At 44.3% G+C, this 23,736-nt stretch overlaps 1 protein-coding gene across 3 annotated transcripts in view; it reads left to right on the top strand.

Moving 5' to 3' along the window:
* Window positions 1–23,736, top strand: part of SYN3 (synapsin III) — a 187,534-nt gene that overhangs the window by 15,785 nt on the left and 148,013 nt on the right. For all 3 annotated transcript variants that reach the window (XM_023936253.2, XM_023936261.2, XM_086887284.1), the window contains 2 exons: window positions 3,156–3,641; window positions 15,512–15,569. In XM_023936253.2, the coding sequence (XP_023792021.1) occupies window positions 3,325–3,641; window positions 15,512–15,569 (375 nt within the window). In that variant the 5' untranslated portion in view covers window positions 3,156–3,324. The remainder of the gene's footprint in view (window positions 1–3,155; window positions 3,642–15,511; window positions 15,570–23,736) is intronic.

Raw genomic sequence — 23,736 nt, 5'->3', positions numbered from 1 at the left:
TGACGGGAACCCCAGAGTAGAGCCAGGCACTGCTCTCTGCTGCAGCAGTGTCACCTTGTTTGATTTTAACCTCTGTGTGCTTTGCCAGAGAGAGATTTCCCTGTGACATCAGGGCTTAGGCTTCCTCTCCTTCCTCTCCAAGCCAACGGCATGCAGCCCAGTCTTAGCAGATAGTGGAGCCTGTGCCAACCAGCAGAGGGAAAGGCCAGACTAAGTACAATGCCCCAAACTCTCTAGACAAGAGAATTTTGCCAGCTTCCAGCATCTCCTGGGCAACATGAAACCCCTGGCAGACAAAAAAAAAAAAAAAAAAGACAGGTCACTGCAAATATTCTTCTTTAAAAGGGTCCAGGAGGAGAGTGGTCATGGCCTTGCACTAGGTATGACAAATTGTTTAGTGCAAGCACTGGGCACAGTTTGAGAAGCCCTATTGCAGAGGAAAACTCTGTGCCTTCCATACACATCATGGGATACTCTGGCCTTACCCAGCCTTGGGACACCGTAGGTCACGAGCCTCCATGCTGTTCTTCCCTCACTGCAGGGCCCAGCAGAGACATTTTCCCATTTATTTTCTTGCTGTTGCTTTGCTAGTTACCCATGTTCATTTGGAGAGCACAAATCTCTCAGGAGAGGAAGCAGCTGTGCAAACAGCTGGCGGTGGGGAAGAAGCACCTTCACAAAAATGCAAGTCCTTATGGGCCCTGTCCCAGGGATTCTGGCTTTTGACAAGAGCCTTGTCCAGCCTGTGTGGCTGGGGGCAGGTTCCCTCCCGTGGCTGGGAGCTGCCACAGCAGGAACCAGCAGCTCTGAGGTTGTGCAAGTCGTGCAAAGAGCATGAAAGGTATCTTGTGCTGCAGGCGCTTCTCCCAAGACCAGCATCAAATTTATGCCCCACATCTTGCCAGTTAACACCAAGGCCCTAGAAAAGAGCATGTCTAATAGCTGTACACAGTAATGGGATACTCATTTGGACCCCTTCTGAAAATAGACGTCTTTGGGATGCTTCTCACTAACCAGGACTGCACCTACTCCTTATTGTCACTCAAGGGAGGGGATTTTTCTTCTTGGTGTTATGCAAGGAGAAAACACAGGTTTGAGAGCAGAGGACAGCACAGCACATTTTTACCCAGTCTGTGGTATATAAATCCCTCAAAGCCTTTGTAGGTTGTGCTGCCCAGGTCATCATGGACAGGTAACAGTGGATGGCTCTGTGCTGGCACTCACCATTCCTGCAGTAGGACAAGTGTTGTGTGGGTGTATATGTGAGGTGAGCAGCTAGCTCACAATTCATGGGTACTCTCCATTATCTGCTTTTTTTAACAATTGCTGCAGAACCAGCCAGTGCTGCTAAAGTGCTCCCTGGAGTGTGTCTGCTGATGTTGTGCAGTCACCAGGTGCACCAGGACAAGGCGGGAAGTCAGCACAATACCCTGAGATACATTATCGACTGTGAACATGGCAGGAAGTCATTAAAGACTTCCTGAGCCATTCCCTGGGAAAAGACCACCTCCAGGCTGCAGCAAAGTCAGAGGACTTGCACTGCCAGGGCTTAGAAAGCAAAAGAAAAATTACTTTAATAAGCCAATGTCAGCAGCAGGGAGCCTTCTGCTCCGAATGGATCCTGTGAGTCGGGGTGGTGATGGACAACGAGATTTGGGGACATGCCAACAAGCTCTCTGTAGCTTGCTGACTTCCAGGTAGGCTCATCTGAGCCTCTTGAAGTGTTTGGGGGCTACAAGAGATACAGACATGGACAGGTCTGACTCCTTTGTCTCTAAAGCTTTGTAAATCCCTGTAGGTGAGAATAAATGAGAGCTTATTTTAAGAAAGCTATTTGGTTGCTCCATGAGCTCTCACCCACAGCTCCAGGAGGGAGATTGGCAATTAATTCTCTGGGACAACTGGGAAAAAACAATTTTCTGCCATCAGGCGGCAATCAGAGTTTGGCACAAGAGGGTGAGCAGTAAGGGAGACCAAACCAGGTGAAGGCAAGCAGCTCCAGTACCTGTAGGGGGCCATTCAAAGAGACTTGAAGGGGGTTAGGCATAATTTAAACAATGATATCACGATGCATGAGACTCATCTCACTTGATGTGGGGGATAACTCTCTTTTTTTTTTTTTTTTTCTGGAAATATGTTTGTCTTGAAAAACGTGTGTATTTTACCAGTAATAATTTTCTTTTGTTTTTCTCCTAAATCTCACCAACCAAAACTCAAAGGCTGTCTTAGCAAATAAAAATACCTTGGGAAATTACTGTGGAAGTCTGTCTTCTGGGATGTGCCTAGAGGTGATTTTTTTTTTTAAACTGTGAGACTATTTAATTACCAAAATATTTAGTACTCTGAGTAAAAACAAAGTAATGCCATGGTTGAGGGAGAAGAGTCAAATACCCGCATTTCACTGTGTTAATTTTCTCACTTGAAGAGCTGAGCAGAATAAATTCTCATCAAAACAAAACAAACAAACAAACAAAAAACCAAACAAACCAAAAACACCAACGAGAGGAAAAAACTATGTGAAGATTAGACAGCCAAGTTTCTATTTCTGAATACCTGCAAAGTTCCTACAAGTGAATTTCTAAAATCAGAAAGTACCAGTGAGTACCTGGCTTAGAGTCTGAGTGCAGAGAGGAGGAGGGGCAGAAAAGAGTAATTTCTGTCACTGAATTTGATCAAAATGTCTGTGGGAATTTTTCTGCCATTTGTTGTTTATATCCTATTTGAATTTCACACATTTGTTCCTTTCATTCAGAACCTTGCTCACAAGCCTACCAGAGATGATACAACTTTATATCCATTTGGATTATTTGCTAGTTATTCTGTAATTTTTAACACACAAAATACCAGAAATAAGATGCCTCTCTTTTAAAAATTAACATTTATCTGAGTAATTTTTTCTTTCTCCACAGTGATAGAATTGTTAGCCCCTAAGCTAGGGCAGGCTGGTCTGTACTGACCAGAAAACATTTGGGGATGAGAATTGTGACACATATTTTGTCCTGTTTGACTGTAGCAGTGTGGAATACTGCATAGCAACCAGCAGTCTTTTCTTCTCTTGTTGATTAAGGTACCTGTCTAAGAGACCAAAAGGGGGTCACTTATCTCGGTCTCGCAGTATGTATCTCACATATACATCTTTGATTCTCTTCCCACAGGAGAGAAAGCAAATATAGCTGACAAAATTAGGCATATATCTCCAGCACGATTTCAAGCGGTGAAGCCTGGACTTTAAGGAGACACGGACACAGAGACATCCTCCAGGACTGGTAACAGCACAGTTCAGCCTTGCTCTTGCTGTGGAAGTTTCCCCACAACGCTGCAGCAATGAATTTCCTCCGGCGGCGTCTCTCAGACAGTAGTTTCGTGGCAAATCTGCCCAATGGCTACATGATGGACTTGCAGCGCCCCGACAGCTCCACCAGCTCCCCGGTTTCTCCTGCCACGGAGAGAAAGCACCTGCAGCCACCCCAGCCCTCGCACTCCTCCTCTGCCGGCAGCAGCATCTTCAGCTCCATCTCCAGCGCCATGAAGCAAACCACGCAAGCGGCCGCGGGACTGATGGATCACTCGGCCGGCCCCGCACCGCCCGTGGCACAGAAACCCAAGATCCTCCTGGTGATCGATGATGCGCACACGGACTGGTAAGTCATGTGTGATCCCCCACTGAATTCAGCTCCACATCCTCAGCGATCTGGGAATCATGGATTATCAGCAGGGGGTGCACGGATGCTTTCACATCTGGGTCACCAGCTCTGGCCAGGCTGGTGTCTGTCAGACAACTTGTGTGAATGGCAGAGTGGGATTTTTCATAACTTCCTTGGTAAAAAATGCTCATTTGGTATTCATTGACCAGCTTCTTCATAGCCTTAATGTGTGAACACATATAGGGTGTTCTTGGCTCAGCAGGCTTAGCCAAGCTGTCATATCTAGCAATGGTCTTAAGAGGTCACAGCTGAAGGTGTGTTAATGATGTGGCTCTGGACCTTAATCCACTGTGTTGACTAAAAATTAAAAGTGACTCAATCTCTCCAGCTCTCCATCTCTTGAGCTTTTCTCTGTATGCAAATTTATACAAAAATGATGAAAACCAAACTTCATACTACCTGTCAAGGGCCCTTCACCTGCTAAGCATAGCAACAACTATTGGCAAAAGGATCTCAGGCTCAGCTAAGCCTCAAATTTGTCTTATTCATGCAGGTCTCTTTGCAAACAAGAGTTTGGAAGTTTGTTTCCTATGATATTGGGTAGCACAGTACACTTTCCAAAGTGTTCCAAATTTAAGTCTTCTGAAATGTTAAAGAAATGACTTACTGCCTTTTGTATGCCCCTGTTCAAAGTCAGCTGTTTAGAAAGCTGTAAGCAACTTGTCTGAGAGCCTTATCTGGGGGAAAAATCCACAGAATGTGTTAGGAAGATGATCTTGTTTCATTTGCCACCTTGTTGCAAGACAAAAGAAGGAAAGAGTAGCCCAGGTAAGGGGACAGTAATGAAGATTTCAAAATGAAAGAATTTGGGTTATTTGGTCTTGGTCAGGGGAGATTATTTTATTTTTCTGTTCATCCCACGCCACTCTTTAGTACAGTTGTCACCTTTGGTCTTCTCTGTTTAACTAGAAGAGTGGGGACAAGGTGAGACCTACCTTTTTAGGTGTCTCTTCACAAATCAAAAGCTTAGCTCTTACCTAAATGAGACCATGACTCAATACAACTAGGTCAGGCATCTTCAGCCAACATGAAGTAAGAGGGGGAAAACAGTGAGATTTTTCTCAAAGGAAGAACAACTTCTTAAGAGAGTGGGAGAGTCCCTAATAATGAATGTTTTCCTGCCCTAGAGCCTTTCATCACAGTAGCAGCCCCTCAACGCCGGTTCCGTCAATGGCAACACCAGTCTGGCTCAACCAGACCTGGTCTCTATTTCCTGGGTGCACCACGAGTCTCCTGCCGGCTGATGCTCACTAACCTCTGTCTCTGCAGTGTTTTTGCAGTTCCTTGGAGATGCTGCCAGGTGGCAGTCCCTTAACACAACATCCCCCGTCTGGGAATGGGAGTGCTTTTGATGCACAGCTCCAGCATCTGGGGCTTACCCAGCGCTGTGTAGTCCAAACACTGTAATCAGAGAGGAAAGCCCTGGCTCAAAGGCCAGTCTAGTTTTTCCTTAAGATTAATGGTGCTGGAAGTAGTCAGGGCAGGGCAAAAGACAAGGAGGGGTTGGACCCTGCTGCAGTGTTTTCATGTTTTAAAATACACACAGTTCATTTGAATCCCTGTCTTTATATCTCCCAGCTGCTGCTCTGTCATGCAGACTTTGTGGTCTGTGAGCTGAGCTTGCTGAGGCAGCAGCAGCTGGGATATATAAAAAGGAAGTATACCTTCCTTTAAACAAGGCTACCCATGCTGTCCTCACTCCTCCACTCCTGTAAGCACTTCTTGCATCCTGCTGTCTTGGCTATCCCTCTGCTGTCCATAGCTTAGCAGTTTCTAGGAATGATGAGATACCCCTTTCATTTATCCCAGCTCTCTGACTCAACCCACAAGTTTGCAGGTATCAAATGCTGCTTGCAAAGACTCCCTGCCTTTACTTTCTCTAAGGCTGTGAGGACATCCAACAAAATTAGTGTATGAATTCACGATCAAACCCTGATGTATGTATGACATGAAAAAACAAGGAAAGAATATTACTAACCCTTGCCTGCCATGGCTCTTTGTAGCATGGACAGAAATGCATGCCTGGAAACTTCCCCTGCTGAAAGGCTGGTCCTTTCTGAGAGAGCATACCAATGCAACCATTCCAGTGGGCCACAAGTGCTTCCTCCTGGTGGATTTTTGTGTCTCCAGGAAACTCAGTGAGCCCTTGAGAGCAGCACTGAAGAGCCATGGCTTTGTGGATGTCTGTCTTTGGTAAGGTACTTCTGAGCAGTGGCAGTCACCTTCTTGGTCTCAGCCAGGGTGTTGTGTGAGTTCAGGCTGAGCAGCCTCAGGAAGCTGTGCTTGCCATGTGAGAGCCCAGCTGACGAAGCTGATTACCCAGGGATTCTGACTATCCACTCTGCATCATGTATGGAAACAGTCTCAGACTTTGGAAGGTGAACAACAGCACATTGTTACTTCTGTGCTGGTGATTCTGGGTTTGGAAGGAGCATTATGTTTGTAATTCGTTTTGCCTCTGCCTGCTCTGGTCTTTCTACTTGTGAAACCTTTGTGTTCAGTTTTCAAGAAACTCTTTCCTTCTCCTTTTGAAATAGCTAACTAAAAAAATCCCCAAGAAATAACTACTGATGTGCTGCCCTTATTTCAAAGGTGAGGGGCTTCCACAGTGCTTCCTCCCCCTGAGAGCGAGTTACACAGTGTTTACAACAAGGACCAGCTTGTTCACGGACAGGAAGGGTGAGAGACAGTGGAATCTGCCATTTGATTTCTCTTCTCTAAATGAAAACACTTTCTCAGAATTGGAGACTGTAGCAATATTGCCAAGCCAGACATTAATTTATCATCACTGTTTGTATTACAGCAAAGGCTGCAGTTGTGGGTTAGGATGAGGTGTTGCACAAGGGCTCGATGAAATGCTTTAACAACCAAAACAGGCAAGTGCATGTTGAATGCACTTTAAAGTGACAAATGACAATCCTTTCTATTTTTGAGGACCTACTATGTCTCTGACAGCACAGTATAGCACTAAATTTCTCTCAGAGGTCTGAAGGAAAGAAAGAGCATCCATGGGAATCCATGGCCTGTCTTCCACCATAAAATCCTTGCCGTTCTTGGCATGCAATATGCTCTGGTTTATTCCTTAGGCAAAGTACTATAAAAACAATGTGAGTCCCACAAAATATGATCAGCTGCTTTCTGCATTAGCAGCAGTAAAAGAAAGGTACATTCTATTAAGAACAAGGGAACTCGCCCAGCTTTCTGTTAAAGTGGCAACATTTTGACAAATTTTCCGTTCTCCTCAAAGACGCAGCTCTAGACCTTGCAAGGAAGCACGCAGTGAATTGCTATGTGTAGGATGTGCCCGAGAGGAAAATCCTACCTATACAGCTCCCTTGTGCTCTTGGCTTTGACAGGCAGCCTTCAGAGGCACGCACAGCAGTGAATCTGCCTGTGCATCAACACACCAGGGAAAAGCTTGGCTTCTCTTCTGTCATTATTGGCACATTTCTCAGCTGGGGAGCCTCCACCTGGAGAATGAGGCTCCTTCTGGTTGGCTGGGAGTATCTGTGCCTTGGGAGACTTCCAAAAACACATCCACAACTCACCTACAGCAGCTGCCAGAGAAGAAGGAGCTCAGACATGAGTACAGGTGCGTGTGTGGGACACGCAGCAAACGGGAGCAGGACCATGATCAAGGGGGACAGCAGACCACAGGTGGTGGCACATGGGCCAGCTCCAGCAGTCTGACCTCAGCCAGGAGGGAAGCATCCCACCTCTGGCAACCTCCTCGCCCACCATGCTATTAAGCAAAATTGTGCTCTAGCTGGATTGAATTTCTCAGCAGATCAAACAGGATTTTGCACTGTGAATTATTAACCCCCATTCTCTGTGAAAGTGCTCAGCTTTCCAGCCTAATGCCTCATGTTTAAACAGCTTATGGGGGAAGTGATCAAGCACAGCTAAGGCTCCTATTAGCCACACATGCTAAAAGCATTGCTTTCTGGACCAGACAGCATAAAGAGTTGTTCTTGTTGCATTTGCTGGATATCTAAGTTACATTTGTTAAACAGCTCATCTGGCTTTTTAAAGCCATTGGTGTGTTTTGCCCACATTTCAGGCTGTTTCCAGAGCTCATAGTGCTGTTTGCTGCCTTGCCCAAAATACACGTGCCCTGTGTGCAGCAGTTGCACACATGAGGATTGTGAAATGCTTCACCAAAAAAATAAGTCACAGTGGAGACAGAAAATTGCATTGTTTTTTTCTCCCCTTTAATGCGCAGCCAAATCTGCCTGAACATACTGTCTCCAAAAATTTTAAGATCATGGAAGAGAGAAACTGTGATTAATACTGAATGAAATCCTCTTAAGACATTTAAAATGGTTCTTTGTATAACAATAACATCATGATTCAGGTCTAATTATGGATAGATTTGACAGGATTACTGTCTTATACTGGTCAAAGGAAAATATCAACTTCTTTTAATAAGAAAATTATTTTTGCTTTTGTAACATGAAAATATTGAGCCCTAAATATGTCATTTGCCTTAAAATTTGATTGTGAAATAACAACAGTCTAATACTGAATTTTAGTGACATGGGAGTTCCTAAATCCTGGGGTTTTTTCAAGGAATTAATTCCTTTAAAAAATATTCAATGAGTGTCATGAGTCATTTCATGCTTTCAGAAGGCTAAAGGTGATATACTAAGGCTTCCATTAAGGGGAATATTTCTGTTCCTAATTTATTTAAACATAATGAGAAGTTTTGGAATCTAAGCTTTGAACTTCAGAATTTGCTGGTAGAATTGCAAACTTTTGTCTATATTTCCTGATAAGAAAGTCCCAAATCATCTAGCATGTTGGTCACTGACAACAGATTATTATGAACAAGTGTTTTTTTACACAGTGGTGAACTTTTAAGGTTTCACAAGTTCTGTGCAACCATGCTGCAGTAATTTGAAAAAACTTACACATAAAATACACATTTTCACAAATCTGGTTAGAAAGCCCTTATATTTTTGTCATTTAGCTTTGTCTACCCAGGACCAAATATTTTTGTTCCTACACTTCTTGCCAAATTCCACTTTTTGAGAAGTGGAAAGCAGAAAGGGGAGGAAAGTTTGTGTTAAATGAGTGTGTGTGTGTTTGTGCACATGTGCACGCCTGGGAGCAGCACGGAGAGTTTCTCTGTTCCCTAGCATACAGACACAGAGGTGAAAAGGAGGCAAGGCTGTCAAAAGTTTTCAAGAAATTGCATCTATCACATCACTTTCCAATCTGTTTTAGGTATAGCACCGTCATGTCTGTCTGTATTTTTGTCCTGCATATGTAAAGTATCTTGGGATCTAGTCCCCCTAAATGAAAGGTGATACAGAAATGTAAAGGATTAGTATCATTACAAAAATAGACACAAGGAATATGGAAAACATTCCCCACCAGGTTATAACTATGCTAATGCAAGTCAAATCTGGGTCCTTAATTACTTTACCAGAGTTCCTATAAATGCATAGAATTTAACCTCGGAATGTCCTGCCTAGTCCTGTACATATCAGAAAAAAAAACCCTCCAAGAAACCCAACCCTCAGATACATTTCTCAAGGTTTGTGATCCAGATTTCTTCTGCCTGAAAGTCCCACGGCTGGTCCAAGTTAGTCCAGTCCTACTGCTCCTCGAATTCAAGAACTGAAGTAGACTGGAAAAAAATATTGCTAAATCCTCAACAAAAAATGATACCCCTTGCAAACAGCTCCAGGCCATATTATTTAGATTTAGCAATGTGGAAGCATTCCAGCAATGCACTATTTTGATAATACACAAAATCAAATTGCTGCCTCGTGTTGTACTTAATGCAGTACCCCACCTCCACCCCCTACCCTCCTACCCCCAGCTCTTTGTGGGCAGGAGGAATGTGACCACAGTACAGCCTGGGTGGGGGACCAGACCTACAGCAAAGTGTCCTTCCTATTCTGACAGCTCAGAGAAGCACAAAAAGCTGTGCCCAAAAGCAATAGCGCTGCACTAACTAGTGCTTCTTCTCTTGGTGGGGGGATGGCTTTGATTACCCCCGTTTGATGAGCAGGAGGTGGCACAGGAAGATGCTGAGAGGCCGCTATTGTGTGGGACTCCACAATTCCTTGAATAGAACGAGTGGCCTGAATGGTTGTGTCCGCGATCCCTAAAGTGACGGTGGCTTGCCAAGCCAGGTCTCCCCGGAAAACAGGCCTTCTGAAAGGGAGCACTCACAAAAGAGGATTTTAAAAACCCTTCTCCCTTGCTGCCTTAAAACTTCCCTTTCCATCTGCATTCAAGCCAAGAAAATCCTCCCAACCCTGTAGGGTGGGACCTCAGATCTCACCAAGGACCTCACCAGGAGGACTTCCTTTATCCAAAAAAACCCTAACCCGTACTGCCATCAGAGCCCAGCACAACCCCCTTCGGGTGAGGCCTTCCTTCCCTTGATGTGATCCCACAGCTAATGATGTTTCGGGGGTGGCTTTACAGTAACCAGAGTGGGCTGGGTTTTGTGGTTCTTCCCAGAAGGCAACAAAAGAAGTCTGTTCCCACAGCCCAACCGAGGACACTGAGGACACACCTGCAGCGCTGCGGAGCTGTCTCTTCCTTCAGTGGCCACAGCAAGCCAAGTGGTGACAGCACCAAGAGCAAGGTGATCTTGCCCCAGGGAGGAACAGGGCTGGTTGCAGCACTGCTGTGCCCCAGGGATGGAGCTGAAACTTCTATGGAGCTCCTGGAGAAGTATCAGTGTATTTAGGGTTACCTTTTGACCCACCACAAACCTGAGATTTATTCATTGGTCCTTCCCTGTCAGTATGTGATGAGCAGGATGTGGCAATGTGAATACCTTTTCTTTCTTTCCGTACTTGCCTCAGGCCCATTTAACTTTTAATTCAAACCTTGTTTTCTGAGGTGCCAAAGCATACATCAGTCGCTCTTATTTGCCATTCTGATGCCCCCATCCCTTGACCAAGGTACTCCTGCAGAATAAGTGTTAATTACCAACCAGTCCATCTCACAGCTGAACACTGCATAAAGGCATCTGGGCCAAAGTAGATGTGGACAAAAGCTCCAGCAGTTTGCAGACCTCAACATTTATGGAGTGATTTTTCCCATCCCTATGCCCTGGACAGTCAGGAGTTGACCATCTCAAAATTCCTTATTATGTATGGCTGAGAATTTCTAAAGTGGAGAAAAGTGGTGGAGCGAGTGAGAACTGGCTCCTGAAAGGAAAACCTTCCTTATTTTCACTCTTGGAAAAAAAAAAAGGGACAGAAATGCATCTCTCCTCTCCCTTCCCCTCCATGCTGCCCTTATAGCATGTAGGGGCTGGGGGGGTCGAGGCATTCCAGCAGCTGCTAGCCAGTATCTTGGAAACTGCCTCCTTTTTCCCAGTCCCAGCCCCTTTTATGAAGGAGACAATGCAGACATACAGTGAGTGCCTTGTGCATCACTTGGGCCCCCAGGCCCTTTGACACGGGGATTTTATACAGTGGCTCACCACCTCCCCACCCTCCCCGAGGTGCCCCCACACCCAAACCAGGGGGCTTCAGCCTCGCCTTTTCCTGGATTATCCAGAAAGAACTTACATGCCTTATTTACCCAAGGGCTCAACAGAAATATGTGTAATGTGATACCAGGGAAATAATTCTGATAATTCCAGAATTTACCCATGGTAAATTGCCTTTTGGTTTGTTTACTCGAGTCTCTTCTTACCATTTCTCTCCTTTCTTCCACCCACTCTGTTACCCACATCTCCCCAAGAGTCCCATGCATTTCTCTCTTCATCATGTTTTGCTCTGGCCCCTCTACAGCATAGGAAAGGCTGTTTCCTGCTCCAGATAAGAAGTGGTTTTCATGCAAAGTTTGGCTTGGCTTTCTCTGCTTGTTGTGTCTTGATCCAGGGGCATGAGCTCAGTCAGAGGGTTAGGAGGAATTTGCTATTTCAATATCCTAGTGTCCTTCTCTCATGCTCTCAGTGAGGAGACCCTATTTTTGGGTTGAAGGTACCAGCTAGCTCTTGAGTTTGTAGCTCAAGGCCTCTGTTGAACAGTGACAGAGGTGTGAGTCAGGGTTCACTCACATCACAGGGGATTTGGGCTCAGGCTTATTAGTTCATCTGAAGAATGGCTCCCCAGTTTCCAAGACAGCATTCCAATATTTGCTATAGCAGTTCCACTGAGGTGTCTCCTAGGAAGATCTGAAAATCTGTGAATTAGCCTGAGGTAGGTAATGGGAGGTGAATTGATCTTTTATTATTCCCTGCTGCTGTTAAAAGTACACTTCATATCCAATAGAAAATTGTTGTGTATGCTTCCTCCAGCCATGGTAATTGAGGCAGACTGGGCCTGGTTTACAGAATATCTCTGCAAAATAAACTTCTATCCTTTCCAGATTACTTCATAAGAAGTGGCATTGGGTTTCTTTTGTCCCTGTAATCATGTCAGAGCTGAGGCAGAAAGCAAAAGTTAGGTTTGTTTGATGCCTTTGCACCCAGAAAATATGTCCTTTTCCAAAGCATGCAGCTTCTTAATCAGAAAGAGAGAGGGGCTCAAGGCAATCTTCTTTCCTGCAAGCCAGGGCAGACATTTGGCTGTTTATCATGATGCTTCCTCCCTCCCAGTCCATGGGGCCACATTTCAATGGGTTGCCTAGCTCTATAGATCCCACCCAGGAACCACTCTCGAGCGTGGCCCCGCAGTTTTCTTCAGTCAAAACATGTTTACATGCTAATTCACTGAGATCACAGCAGCCGCACCAGCCCATCTGCACCCTGCCTAGCCAAATTATAGCTCTGTGTTCTGCTGAGCTGAACATCTGACATGCTTTAAAATAAAGGGGTGGCCAGCCAAGCAGTGGTCAGTGCTGCAGACTGCCTGGCTGCGGGTCTGTGTGGCAAGTGGCTTGCCCAGTGTCCCCAGCTGGGGACATCGAGCCCTCCTGGGGCCATGAGCTACTCCTCTCATCACTGGGAGCTGGCTATGCTGAAGGAGAGTGGGGACACTTCTGAGGTTCCCAGAAAGTTTTTGGATTGGTCTTCTGGGCACAGCTCCTCTGCGGCACTACAAGCTGTCTAGATAACTCTGCAGGAGTCAGGTCCTAGACTGAGGTCTGGAGGAGACTTCCTCAGGTAATTTTGGGGCAGAGAGCATCCACAAGTGTCTTGTACAGCCATGAGATTGCCAGAAACATCCCTCTTTCTCATGCAGCCCCACCACAGCAACAGGGTCTTCCTTTCCTGTCCCTTGCCCACTGTAAGGACCACAAGCCATTTCAGACATTGTGCAGACCTGACCAAAAGAGTCTCTTGCAAGAGGTATGATGCTTCCACAGCATCAGCAATGATTTCAGCTTGCTTAAAATTTGAGGGGCTCCAGGAGGATGCTAATGCCATTTTTCATTTCAGTGTGATAGCCTCTACTTCCCCGGGCTTCCAAAACCCTAGGTGAGAATTGAAAACATCACTCCATCCATTTCAGAGATGTTTCAGTAAGAAATGATTTATTCTTACCCTGGGCTGTGTCAAAATGATGGGTGGACCAAAATATTTGGCTGCAAATTGCCTAGCACCTGTAGCCTTCACAGACAGAGCAGGTTAAGCTTCTGGGGGGCTGTCTTGGAAAGGAAGTGATATTCTGTACTGTTAAAGGAAAGTTCTGGGGATGTTGGATGAGACAGCCAGTGTGGAAAGAGGGATAGGACAGAGAGGTCACACAATGTCTAAGCTCAGGTCCCTTGCACTACTCCAACAACTCCCAAGGCTGGATGCACCCTCTGTGTGACCATCCTTAAGCCCAGCCTGTACTGCAGAGAGGAGAAAGATGATTTTGTAACCTTGTGGAGGCTGATTTCCTGGACCAGGCAGCCTCTGCTGCATCTGAACCAGGCTGAGGGCTGTGGTCAATCGCTCTCCATTACAAGCTGAAGCAAAGCAGCACCAAGGAGTTTGCAACCAGCTGGTCAACAAAAAGGAGGGGCCATAGAGGGAGGAAGTGTGTTTCATAAATGTGGGTAAGGAATATATATTATGAGCATGCTGGGAATAAAACCAAACTTGTACCAGGGAATAGTGTGCCTCAAATTTCAGACCAGTTCCTGTGAGCCCTCTGAAAGCTTATTGCAGCTTTTAAGTAGTCACTGGTTCCAGCAATATCCCCAGTGTTTAGGAGTGAGGAATGTTGCCAGACCCTCTTGAGCCATGCCTCCAGAAATTTAATGGAATTATTAAGTGCATTTACAGTTCCTGTTTATTGTTAGAGGCGTGATGTCTTAGCTTGTCTGAAGAGTTGTTTTTTTCATCCAATGCTCATAAATTTAAAAAAAAAAAAAAAAAAAGGAGGAAAAATGGCCAGAGATCTGCTTTTTATACCAAATGCACTGGGGTTGTTTGAGTCACCTGGTCTTGGTTACACCTGGCTGCTACAGTGTCCCTGTCCTATGCAGAAGTCTTATTTACACCATGCTGATGGATGGGCTGTCTGGGAAGGGAAGTGTGATACAGCATTCAGATGTCCTTGTTAGAATTAAACAGAAAGCTTTTGACATTTTATATGTATTTTTCTATTATTTTCTATTTCATCTTGAGCCAGAATGACACTGCAACATTTTATTTACACGTCACATTTCTGGGGGTGGGGAGCATTCAGCTATAAACTGTTGTGTTTCAGCCATGGGCAAAATTGCCTTCCTACTGTCTCTCCTTTTTTTATTGAAACAAATAGGCACATAGTAAAGATGTGAGCCATCTTTTTTAGTTGTTTTTTTTTTTTGCTTATACTATAAAATAGAGAGAAAAGCCAGCTTCCCCTCATTTTCCTTTACTTCTTTATTCTGTCCTGTCTTTGCCAATTGGAAACAGAACCTAGAGTTACTTTTTCTCTGGAAACGGCTCTTCAGGGCTGAACTGTTTTCAGTGCTTTCCAAATAGAGGAGCCCTTTGGAGCCTACATGGCCTTCTGAAAGTTTATAGGGGAGGAGGACTGATAAAATAAATTCATATTTTCTTCTGTCAAGCTTGTTTGGTGAGAGGAAGAACTGGGGAGAAATAGTCACAGGGAAATTTATATTGGCAATTTCTCCACTGACCAATCAATATAAAGGGCATTATACACAAATATGAATATAAAAAGCCAAAACTGCCTGTTCTTTTCCCTCTGTTTTCTTCTCCAGCACTACTGTCAGCCTTCCCCTTGCATGAGCAACTTTCTAGAAGTGCTTTGTTGTCTGCATAGTGGGGAGATAGGAACACAGGTGGTAAAAGGTGTATGTTCTTCTCACAGGAGCGTTCAACCCTAAAGCAAACACAGTTTTTCAGCTCAAGAGAAGAGATCCTTCATCAGTGACACTCTAGAGATGCAGATACAGCTTCCCTAAATCAATAGCATAAGGAAACAGAAGTGGAAAGCACATCTGGAGTGCGAGAGCATGGGAACAGCCTTCACAACTACTTCAGCTGTGATGGTAAAGCTCCTTGCTCAACATCAGAAGAAGTTCCCAATGCTGTGCCATATGTTGCTCTCCTTTTACAGAATAAAGATTGAGTATTAAATGAGATATAGCAAGGAATCACTGATTAGAGTTGTTCCCTGGAAAAGATTAGGAGAACATTTGGTTTTCAGTTTGAAAATTAAATGAAAAAGTAACAAGCCTTGAAGGAACTTTCCAATGTGGTTTTCATCTGGCTTGGCAGGTTTCTCCTGGAGAATAGAAAGCTAAAAGAAGATAGGAATTAGAAAAACATGCTGTGACCCGGATAGAAATTCTTCAGCAAAAAGGGAAATGCAGAAGCAAAACAGTATGTAATGAAAGCCAAAAATCTTATTTACCCATGTTTGTCTCTCTTGTTTCTTCTGCAGGGCCAAATATTTCCAGGGGAAGAAGGTGAATGGAGAATTTGAAATCCGAGTGGAACAGGTCAGTGACAAGTGAATTTCTCTCTAAGGAATGTATGTGGACACAGCTAGGGAGAAGTAATCTGTCCCAGGAACAGTGACGGGGTTCGCAGCCTGTTCTTTTATGTGCTCCACTGGGCACTGGACACATTCTGTTTCCCTGCTAGCCTTGGCACCAGACATTCATTTCAGCTGAAGCCTCTTCATGTTTGGGTCTGTCCCCTGCTCTGTGTGTCAGTGCAGTGTCTGTCAAGAAAAAGTCCCATGTTGGCTGAGACTGGACGCTGTTGCCAAAAGAGAAATCATTATTGATAATCATCATCTGCAGGCACCCAACTTGAAAACAGGCATAAGAAGAGAGATGTAGAGATAAGATAGTGATCCTGAAGAAATCATATGTTTTCTTTATACTCAGGACTATAAATATATTTGGATGGGTAAAGAAAACCACTGGATGTTGTTTGAATGACCTGATATTTTCTGGTTTTATGAAGCTGTTGATTCTGCATCATGTGCATGTACAGATTATTAATGCAGTGGTTTTGAAGACTTTCTCAGGACCATTGCCTCCCAAGAGGAGAAAAGTTTTTTCTCCTCTTTTCAAAGTGGTCCTGATCTGTTGTCTATGACTGTTCATGAGCATACATGTTCTGATCAAACTGTGTCTGGGACAGATTATTCTTTTTTATTGATATCACACTTGTCAGTCTGGGTGGTATTAACAGGAATAATTTTTCCTGGAATTACCTTATCAAAGTTTTTATTTTGTTGACTGTCTTGGCAATTATCCTAAAAGAGAATAGGAAAAATTTATAAATTTAAAAATGCTACTCACATTGAAGCATGAAATCAGATAATTTAGGTTTTCCCTTCAAGCCGCTGATCCAACCCTCTCCATCATTCAAAGCAGCTTCAGCTTCAAAGCTAGACCTGGTAGTCTTCAAAATGGCCTGTTAATTATTTCCTAAACTTCCAGTCTCTGCCTTTCCCCTCATAATCCTTCTCCTCAAATGTTACTGTACTTGAGATCCTTACAAAGGAATTGCCTTCAAATGGTGGGTGAGTGCAGAAGGTCAGAAGTGCACTCCTGATCCCTGCTGGGGGATCAAGCTGTAACCCTTGTCACCATCACAAGGTAGTTTATCACATTTCCCCCAGACTCTTGTAGGGAGGCTTTCCCAGTTCACCTGCTGAAATCCTTCCCATAGGCTGAATACCCATGCTCTAGATGAGGCAACAAATTTCTCCAAGCAAAGATCTCAATGCAATTTCACTGGTGAGGACCATGGCCAGGCCCCTGCACCTTTCATTAAATGCCCACATAGTGGCTGCAGCATTGCTCAAGGGAATCAAGCCCCCAGTGGGTAGGAGAGTGGAGGAATGGAAAACAAGGATTCTTGCTATTTCCACTTTTCCCCTCCCTGCCACTCAGATCAGGCAGCCCAGTCTCCATTTAGTGGGCAGAGAGCTCCTCTTGACTCCTCCATGGCCCCTTTTTCTTTGGAGGCATCTCTCAGAAGGAGAAAGGATGATGACTTTTCCCATCTGGATCACTATCTCTACAAGGAAACACAGAAGCTGCATTGTCAAGGGCAGCCCTTGAATCTGACCCCAGGCCCCTTTTACACGTCGTTAAGGTCAAGAGAGAGGCCCTGCTTTCTTCAGACTCTGTCTTTTTGTTCCCTTATTTTGTCCATCCAGTATACTTACTCAGTATTTTTTGCTATTTAGTTTTCATTCATCCTACCCTATTTATTTGGAGCCTTCCTAACTTCTTCACCTCTTCCTCAAGCAGTCCAGGAGCCTAAAGTCTTGTAGGAACAGGTCCCCTGAAGTTGAATGCTGACCCTCTCTGCCTAAAAAATGAATGTTCTTCCACAGTTTTCTTGTAAAAGAGAGGGGGAAAAAAAAAAGGGAAGAATAACTGTGTTCATCTACATGGTCCACATATTTCTCTGTGAGTCCCCAGCTTACCAGTCTTCACTCCTGTAACTCTCCCCTGAATGGCACACACACTGTGCCATGGTGCATAAGCCTTAACCTGGCTGTCCAGTTCTGAATAAATTCTTCATCAGAGAGAGAACTCCTAAGAGTTTGACTCTTAGGCACTTCTTGAGCCATTTGGTCTGCTCAGTAAGTTCATTTAGTTTTTCATTTTTCCATTTGATCCTGTTTTAGATAACCAGACATTATTAACTCAGCCAGAAACACAGTTTGCCTTAGGAACTTTTTTTAGATTTTATAGGAGAAAAACCACTTTTGATCTGAAAAGCTAAATAACAAAGAAGTTTGAATGGCAGAAAGCAATGAAAGGAAATATCCAAATGTTAAATACTCTTGAAAAACCACACTGGGAAAAAGCCACTGCCTTATTTTTACTTACCATGCTAACTCTTTTGCCATTCCTTCAGGATGTTCAGTAGTTGGTTTGAACTTTTTCTCCTCCTCTTTCATATCCATCTCTGTTACATCTTAATTCTTTCTAAGCAAGCCAGTTTAGCAGTCTGTGGGGGAAGCAGAACAGGATAGTAGGTGATACTTTTTTAAAGCCACGACATGATTATTTGCAATGGAGCAGGAGTGCTGAAAGCAGCAGTGCCTCTCCCTCTCTCAGCAGCAGTAATCTAGTTGTACATCCCTACCAGCTCTCCAGGCTGCCTCCCCCTCCTCTGAGGAATGCAGGGCATTTGTGATCATGCTGCCCTGCTCTGTCTGTCCCCCACACCCAGCTCTGTGGAATGCATTGGCTCACTTCAGCTGAATTCATGAAACAGGCAGATGCTTCATGATACTGTTTCTGCAAGAGGTGAATCCAGTTCATGTTAGACACTGGGTAATACACAGGGAAGAGACTGTTAAATACCGTCCTGCTGCTCAGGGAGCTGCTTCTGCAAGTCTTTAGCTTGTATGAAAATACGTTTTATGGACTCTCAAATAAGGTTTTCTGGTTCTTTAGCACTGTGTGAATTGCATGACCTTGATAGCACCCCCAGGCCCTCGTTCTTCACGTCCATTATCCCCAGGAAGAGACAGAGGTTACTGTGGGCATCATCTGGTACCAGTGGATGAGGAGAGAGCTGGCAGGGACACTGTGGTGTGTACACCACTCTTCTGTCATTCATCAAAATGAACGTGATGCCTGACTTTGTTTCCTCCTTTGTTTCTTCTCTTCTGATCTTCAGTGTAACACTGAAACCATATTTATAATATGCTTTAAAGGCTGCAGGATTTATTATTGTCCACCATTTAGTGAAACCAGGCAAGCAGTGCCACTGCCTTCTTCCTGCTGGCTGCAGGGAGAGAGTTGAAAGGCTTTGGTGGTGTAAAGACATCCCAAGCACTCTCCTGAGTCATAGCCCCTTTTCCTGTGGAGGCAGTTTGGATTGCATTTTGCTTATTTGGGTGTTTTTCCACTTCTGTAGCAATGATAGTTGTTCATGAGACTGATTGAAACGCTGATCCAAAAGTGAAAATCTATTTGACCAATTCTGATTAAAACCCTGGTGCTTTAAGTTTTGTGGGTAAAGCTCTAAGCTTTAAGAGAACAGCTGAGTCTAAAAATAATATCTCTATTTTATGCTAAAATAAGCTGCTTAGATTTTGATCCACAGTGTTGCTTTTACTTGTCTGGTGATTTTTAGCTTTCAGAACTGCAGTGTATGCATCTCCAGTTCTTTTCTCTAGAAATACAAATACTAAAAAAGTTATTTTAGAAATGAAAAGCATTAGTTTGAGTAAATGGCTCTAAGGCTAAGTTGAACTTAAAGAAGAATCTTTAAGTGCCACGGGAGTGGACCACATTGCTTTTAATCTCTCACAAAAACAATTTTGCTTTTATCTCCTTGGTTCTTCATTGGCCAGAGGACAGGAGGCATTAGGAACGACAGTATGCTGAGGAAGAGGAGGTATTATACCATAGGCCTTATGCTCTATCAGATGTTTTCCTTCATTAGAGAGAAACACCTCCTTCCCCACCCTCTCTGTGCTGTCCCAGAGGAAACTAAATCTTGTGTGCTGTAAGGATTTCTGGGGTTTTCCATCTGGATCACAACACACCTTGTGTAGGGTCTCCTCGGGAATCAAACATGCTGCATGCCCAAGGGGAATGGCTGGTGGCCATATATCCCCAGCACACCACAGACAAGCAGAGGAGGGTGAGAGAGATGGGGTTGAGACCTGGACAGCCACAGACCCATCAGACAGACCATGACCCTCAGACCCTCAGATGGGTCATCATGGGGGGCAGATGAGGGGGACACTTGACAGCTGTCTGGAAGAGTGATGTCTGCAGAGCAGGAGATGTGCAGAGCAGGGTCAGTGGGATGGCCATGAAGGTCTGGCTTATGAGAAGAGATGTGAAGAGTTGAGTTTGTTTCTCCTGCTGTTACAGAGAGTAAAGGAGACACGAGTGCTTCTAGTAAATACCTTGGGGCAAGTAAGGGTTTCATGACATGGTGCCAAGCGTAGCAAGAGGTTATATCCTATGGCTCTCATGGGCATTTCCAGGCCTGTGCCCTGCACGGATCAATGAGAGACACAGCAGGCAAGAGCAAGCAGCACCTCTTAGAGAGAGTCCACCTCCTTCAAGGGTACCTTTCCTGCTGATATTTCCCAGAGGAATTTTAATATGTTCACAGACATCTTTCCTGGCACTGCCTAACTGACGGGTAGAGTGGGGTGAAAAGTGTGAAAGGGGAGTCATGAAGCCAAAAGATCCATCTACACTTTTACTTCTGTTGTTTGTCCACTCATCTCCTTCCCACCATTTCCTGTTGTGACGAGGTGGGTCCGTCTGTCCATCTGACACGCGTTTTTCTTCCACAGCTCATTCACTTGTTCCCACTGTTCAGTTTATTTTCAGGGAATGATTTTTTCAGTGAACTCCTATGTACATGCTTCTGGAAAAGTCTTGTGGTATAGATTATGACTCCATTGGCAGCCTTGTCAGGAAAAAAGTTGTACTTGGCAGTCACAGAAGATAATTGTAATACAAATCATGAATTCCAGCTCCATTGTATTTCCTGCCCTAAAGAGGTATTTTCATGTGTGGTGTAAAATGTTCTTTCAAAAGGTAGAGTCTGACAGGTCTGTGTGTGATGAAAGGAAAACTAGCCTCTTGTTAAACAACGGTATAATTTTTATTCATTATAGGTTTGGGTTTTTTTCCAACTGAATGCCAGAAAGCAGTTCAAGAACACCACCAAAGTTCTCATAGCTTGCCACATGCAAGCTTTCAGAAGCCATGACTAAAGGGACCTGGAGAACCAGCAAGAATTGCTCTAAAATGATAATTTTCTTAAATAAATCCTATCTTCTTTTTTATTATTATTATTTTATTTTAATTGGCTTTTGGAAGTCTAGAGTTCATGGTTTTGAGACATTTCCTGAGATCAAAATATTTAGAAATGTGCCTTTTGTAAACCTCAAATATTCAGGTAGTCACATAACTTCTGAAATGAAAACTCAAGAGACAATTCTGAATGTCGTCAGGGGTGATGCACCAAAAGGTGTTCACACAGGAGAAGGCATATGGACCTTCACACCAGCATTGTCTTGGGCCTCAGAGAATGCATTGTGCATCAGAATTTGTGGAGAGCACTTGTGGAAGCTGCTCTTAGAGCCACAAAGCAGTGTTCACGTCACAGATGGACTCTGTCCACTCTTTTCTCTCAGAGAGCAATCCTGGTACTGGGGACAGGTGGGGAGCAGGGTGCCTGCCCAAGAAAAAAATGTCTCATGAAGAGACAGGGGGGGATCAGGAAGTCTCTAATTCTGTGTGCATGCATAGCTTCAGCCCTCATCCCATAGGCATCCAAACTATCTGCCCACCTTTCTGCCTGTGCAGGATTTAGGGATTTCTTAGTTTCCCCTTGAGATGCTTGTAATGGTTGTAGTGAAATGTGCTGCTTTAGGAATGCAGCCTGATGTGGGCCTTTCCTTGTACATATTGGAAGATCCACCAAAAATAAGACATAAAATCCACAGAGGGATGTATGTGATTTGATTATACAGTAGCAATTCCTCATCCCAAGTGCCTAAGCCATGGCATGGACCAGGCTAGTCAGTAGCCTAGACAAAGCAATGCAAGGATAACAGTGGATCTCAGCCAGAATATGAGTTAAAAAATAGTCACACTGCTGCATGTTTGACAAACCCATACTCAAGCATATGGTTGTCAGAGTTACAAATGGAGGAAGCTGTGGACCTGCCAGATAGAATCCCGGTGAGAGCAACAATTCTGATCAATTCACTGAAAAACATTATCTACAAGAAAATCTTACAAGAATGGGACTAGTTTTGTCTAGGGGAAAAAAAAACCAAAAAAAAAAAAAATGAAGTCTTTGAGGAATAGTTCTTCAGGTTCTGCAGAAAGAAGTAATGGAAACAAAAAAATCTTAAAAGGTAAGGGGAGAGATTTAGATTGGGCTTTGGGAAAATTTTCCATTGTTGTTAAGGTACAGGCTGCCTGAGGGAGTTCCTCATCTGTGGAAGACAGAAGAAGGTAATGTAGTATCTGCACAATGGCAAAGGCAGAGCTGGTCTTCCTTAGGAGAGAAAGACTGTGTGATGTCTTGAAGTCCTTCCAACATAACTTTCTGTTATTCTATGAAAAATGCTTAAAATGCACCTTGGACGCGTGCTTCCCTTAAATCACTAATAGGCACAGCTACCAAAGCAGGCATTTCTACTATTGCATGATTGAAAATGACAAAATCTTCCTTGTTTAAATATCAGGAAACATTCATACCTCACCAAAAAAGATCTCCAGCACACAGAGGACACTGATGGAAACTGAGAGTACCTGAAGGTTTAGTCCAAACAATTTGGAGAGTCTTCTGATTCTTAATACCTGAAGGAGGCATTTTTGACAAAACTATGATCAAAGTAGCTGTGGGCATCATCTCATATCCGAGCCTCCCAGAGGTATGAAATATTTCCACTCCCACAGTCTCATTACACTATTCTTCAAGACAGATTGTGTCACGTTTGTCACACATGGTTTGCTCTTGCCCTGAATGTTTTTGCAGCCACTGGCACTGCTGCAAAGCAAGTATAAAACACCATCAGGCTAATGCAATGCCTTCTTCTGTTCCATGATTCCTAATGCAAATGACTCTGCGTGGCCAGAGCTGGGCTCTCCTGTTTTACACATAGTTACCTGTCACTCTATCTGCATGGGCTGCTTTCAAAGACCTCTTTGTCTGCAAGGTAAGCTCAGGCTGGAGATGATCTCAGAGCTGAAACCTCAGCCAAGGGAAGTCATTGGGCTACAAAACCCACGAAGTTAAAAATACAGGGAGCACTGGAAAATCAACAGGAAACAATTTCTGCTGACTGAGGGTTTTAGCCTTCTTCCAAACGCCAGCGGCCTGTTGGATGGAACAAAGCAGCTACATGAAAGCAGAGCATTCCTTAACTTTGTCTGTTAAAGCAGAAGTGAATGCCAGGCAAAGGTCAGGATTGTCCCTCAGCTCTGATTGTAGATCTGGACATTTTGGGAGTGAGATAGCTGAATCCCCCAGACCCTCTCCACACTTTTCTCTCCTCGCCAGTGTTCCCCGGACAATGGTTGCCAAAGGGGATTTCTCCTTTTCTTCTGGCTCTTGACATTAGCAGGGCCTGAAATTGGTCCTGGCAGTTTGGCATGAAGTACTCACCAGCTCGGGGGGTTCTCAGGCCTGTTTGCAAGTCAGGTGTCTGAGCACAGCTTTGTTTGTCCTGACTGCCTCAGGGAAACGCCTGTCAGACCAACTTAGTCAGACTGCAAGAGCCCTTCATCGAATGAAGATTGCCCGTTTTCACCACCAGCAAAGAGGAGTGCTAAGCTCTTTACTACAAGCCATCATGGAAAAAAATTTTAGAAGAAAAGCAGAAAAAACATGAAACACAGATCTAAAACTTCCCTTTCTTGCACTGGTGTTCACATCAGATGATGCATTCCACAGCAACAGAAGCTGGAAGTCCAGCTCAACAACACTCTGCTTTTAGAGTGAGACATCTCTGAGGCCTATGGAGACACAGAGGTGGGGAAAATATCCTTTCATCTCCCCAGTCCACAGAGCCTCTGGAGCAAATGTATAATCTAACAAGCTTGCCTTGACCCGTTGGGGAGATCACTGATTGTGCCCAAAGCATCTGATCTTACTGAATTTGTCCAAGGCTGACTCCTCTCTCCCCAGGTTTCCTGA

The sequence above is a fragment of the Cyanistes caeruleus genome, chromosome 4 (genome assembly GCF_971803275.1).
Source record: "Cyanistes caeruleus chromosome 4, bCyaCae1.hap1.1, whole genome shotgun sequence".
Taxonomy (NCBI): Eukaryota; Metazoa; Chordata; class Aves; order Passeriformes; family Paridae; genus Cyanistes; species Cyanistes caeruleus.
This window is presented reverse-complemented; position numbering and strand designations above follow the sequence as displayed.